The sequence below is a fragment of the Pipra filicauda genome, unplaced genomic scaffold (genome assembly GCF_003945595.2).
Source record: "Pipra filicauda isolate LSUMZ 115617 unplaced genomic scaffold, ASM394559v2 scaffold183_size1465899_pilon, whole genome shotgun sequence".
NCBI classification, from domain to species: Eukaryota; Metazoa; Chordata; class Aves; order Passeriformes; family Pipridae; genus Pipra; species Pipra filicauda.
In genome coordinates, this window is record NW_024104291.1 from 378,688 (window position 1) to 382,056 (window position 3,369).

A 3,369-nucleotide genomic window follows, 5' to 3' on the forward strand; every position below is an offset into this window, starting at 1 on the left:
GCTGATGCTTTCAAAGGGGTGACTGTCTCTCCCTCTCTAGGACACAGTTGTTGGCTTGCAAGCCTTAGCAAAATACGCAGCAAGGATGTTCAGCACATCAGGCCAGGCAACTGTGAGGGTGAAGTCCCAGCGGGCCTTTGGGAGGGCTTTCCAAGTCAACCGCCAGAGGCGGCTGCTGGTGCAGCAGGCAGCACTGACAGAGATCCCAGGGCAGTTCCTGGTGCAGGTCCATGGCAGCAGCTGTGTCTTTGCTCAGGTGAGGTGATGGGATAAATGTGGAGAGAGGAGGGAGGAGAACTCTGCCTTTTTTCCCTTGCATGAGATCATGCCTGGCCTGCCTTTTCTGCTCTTGGCTCTTACCCTGCAGATAGTGCTGAGGTACCACGAGCCTTCCCCACGTGCTGCTGTGATCTTCACTCTGCGTGTCAGCACAGAGCTGACCAACTGTAGCCAGGCCAATCCGCGTGTCCTCACTGTCCGCATCCTTGCCAGGTGACCCCAAGGGTTGTTTCCTCCTCCAGCAAGATGTACTGTGCTTGGGGACAGCAGCCACGGCTCCAGTGGAGGAACCCGGCACTTGGGGTGAACAGGACAGAGGGTGAATTGGACAGGTGGATGGCGTGGGGGAGGAAGGTGCTCGCCAACTCCTGTGAGAGGGAGCAGTGGCTGCCCTGTCCCCAGTCCCAGATGGGCTACCTGACTCAGGGTCCTGCACACAGGGGATAGTGGTGGAGAGAAGGGGGGCTGGGAGGGCACTATTCTCACAGAGTCAGACTCTCTGTCTGCTTTTTCTTCTCCAGCTACATCGGGAGCAGAGTCACATCCAACATGGTGATCATAGAGGTCTCCCTGCTGTCCGGATTCACCCTGGCGTCCAGATCCAGAATGTTGGTAAGGACTTAGGAATAAAAAATCCCCAGCTGTGATAAGTGGGTCCTGCCTGCTTACTCCTGTTGGGAACTGTTCATTTCAGGCCATGAGGTAACTAGATTTGCAGGGGACCTTTGCTGTTATAATTGAACCAAAACCTATTGTTTTTATACAGGCCCCAAAAGGGAGATAAGAGGTGGTTCCAATTGTCCCTCTGACACTGTTCTGACTTTGGCCAGCAACAAAATGTATTGCTGGGTGTGCTAATACTAGGATTTCTTTCTCAGAAATTCTAAGACAAGATTTCTTAGAGATACTCCAGCGTTACCCAAAAAATTCTTATTTTTTTCCAGTTTAAGGCATAAAACTGAAACATTAATTATTTGCACAGCCTCCATGCAGGTCTTTAAGAGCAGTCTAACACTCAGTGAGACGAGATAACATGAATCCCTACTGGTGTCTGCACCTGTTTGCTGACCAACACATCAGTCATATACACTATCCACACAGCTTTTTGTCCCCAGGTGGGAGATTCCTTTAACTGAGCAGGGACACCATATTCATAACTGTGATGCTCACAAGGGATGTCCAGGAGAGATAGCAAAGATATAGCCACTAAAGAAAGCCCTTGTTTGTGAGAAAGACACAGTTCCACAGAAAGTCCAGTTCTACACCACCCCTTCAGTGCAACAGTGAGTCCCTCAGGTCAGGAAACTCTAAGAAAATTGCTCACAAATTTCCTTGTATTATTGTTTCCTATCCCAGCTGGAACACAGAACCATCATTAAGAAAATAGAAGTGGAAGCTAATGTGGTCTACATTTATCTGGAGAAAGTAAGTGGGAACAAAAGCATTTGTTTTAGCACAGGAAGAGCAAGAGGCCAGAGGACGAGGAGTTGTGTGAGAAGCCAAAGGCTGGTCTAGGCAAGGAAAGAGCACTGGTAGAACTGTGGGCAGAGGGAGCTTGCCCAATTTCATTGTCATGGGGTTGGCATTTGCCATTCCTCATACAATACTTCATTTTTCAAATCCAGAACCTCTAAAGGAATCAGAGAGGTGTTGTGCAGGAAAACACTCAACCTAGGGAAGATGAAGATGCAATGACATCTCTGTCCCATTCCTTGCTAATTTCCTTCCATCTCCACTAGCTCAACGATGAATCTCAGACTTTCATTCTGCAACTGGAACAAGTAATTCAGATGAAGAACTTGAAACCAGCCAGCATCAAAATCTATGATTACTACCAGCCAGGTGGGTTACTGATTTTACTCTGGAGTTGGGAGCTGGGCTTCTAGTTCTCTGGCTGGGAAAAGACATGCAGTCTTCTCTGTGTGCATCCATGTGTAATCGACTTCCTAATTTCCTTTTGCAGAGGAGCGAGCCTTGGCTGACTACAGTGCTGTCTGTAGTTGAGGTAGGAAGCAAGTTCCTGCATGACACAAACAGTGGTATCAGGAAATGGTGGGTCTTGATTGTGAGAGAGGGAATGTAAGCAAAGACAGGAAGGAAATGGTAATCAGTGTGGAGTGTATATCTATCTAGAAAGAGGAACTGTCTGTGCCTAGATGTCCAGGATGGGGGCTCTTTTGCAGCCAGGGAGGCAGCTGGAAGACTCTGGTGGAAGGTGGAGAAAGGGACAGTGTCTCTCAAAGAGCGAGGAAGGAAGGACTGAGCACCACATGGGGTGAGAATGCAGGTCTATAGCAGCTTGTGCCAACAAGGGCCCTCAGACCCAGACATGGCTCCACCCTGTCTACCCCACACTGTATTCATTGCATGCTAGGAAAGGTGGATTCAGGGAGCCAAAAGAGCAAGTTGAATCTGGGAAGATATAATATTTTGTCTTGTGGGGTGACATACCCAGAGGCTTGAAGGAAGATTGCTAGTTAGTAATAGCCCGAAGCCAGGACAGATCTGGAGAATTCCCTTCAGGAAGGACAAGACAGAATCTTGACATGATATATGCTGCATCCTGACACCATCCCATAGAGAGAGTGCTGCCTAGGGACTTGCCTTGAGAGCCCCTCCCATTACTAGCAAGACAAGGCACCTTCTACAGCCTGATGATAGCCATGGAGGGACTGGATCATGCCATCCTTGTTAGTCTTACCTTTTGTCCTCACAATTGTATTTGATACCTCAGAAAGTGGTGGAGGAGCTTCCTTATGCTTCTCATTGTTTCTCCTAATGCTTCCTGCAGTAGGACTCTGGCAGCTTTGGAGTACAAGATACAACTGAACATGATGCATCTGCTGTATCTCCTGTGCCCTTCCTGCAAGTTCCTTGTGCCATCAGTTCTCTGAGGCAGTGGTGCATGCTCTACCTTCTCCTGTGCAAGTCTGCAACTGGAATGGCAGAGTTTTGCACATCTACACGTACACACACACAGAGCAGAGGTGGAGAAGTTATTTCTCCCAGGTACTCTTAAATGTAAATTTCCTGCTTTGGGAGAAAAACAGCAAACCTGAATAATCACTCAATTAGACAGTTCTAGTCTCC

General features: G+C 48.3%; 1 protein-coding gene across 1 annotated transcript in view; it reads left to right on the forward strand.

Moving 5' to 3' along the window:
• A2ML1 (alpha-2-macroglobulin like 1) overlaps positions 1-3,369 on the forward strand; it is a 28,468-nt gene that overhangs the window by 21,173 nt on the left and 3,926 nt on the right. Inside the window, exons 30-35 of the mRNA XM_039380009.1 lie at positions 41-256; positions 368-492; positions 801-891; positions 1,636-1,704; positions 2,019-2,121; positions 2,243-2,284. Of these exons, the coding sequence (XP_039235943.1) occupies positions 41-256; positions 368-492; positions 801-891; positions 1,636-1,704; positions 2,019-2,121; positions 2,243-2,283 (645 nt within the window). The 3' untranslated portion in view covers position 2,284. The remainder of the gene's footprint in view (positions 1-40; positions 257-367; positions 493-800; positions 892-1,635; positions 1,705-2,018; positions 2,122-2,242; positions 2,285-3,369) is intronic.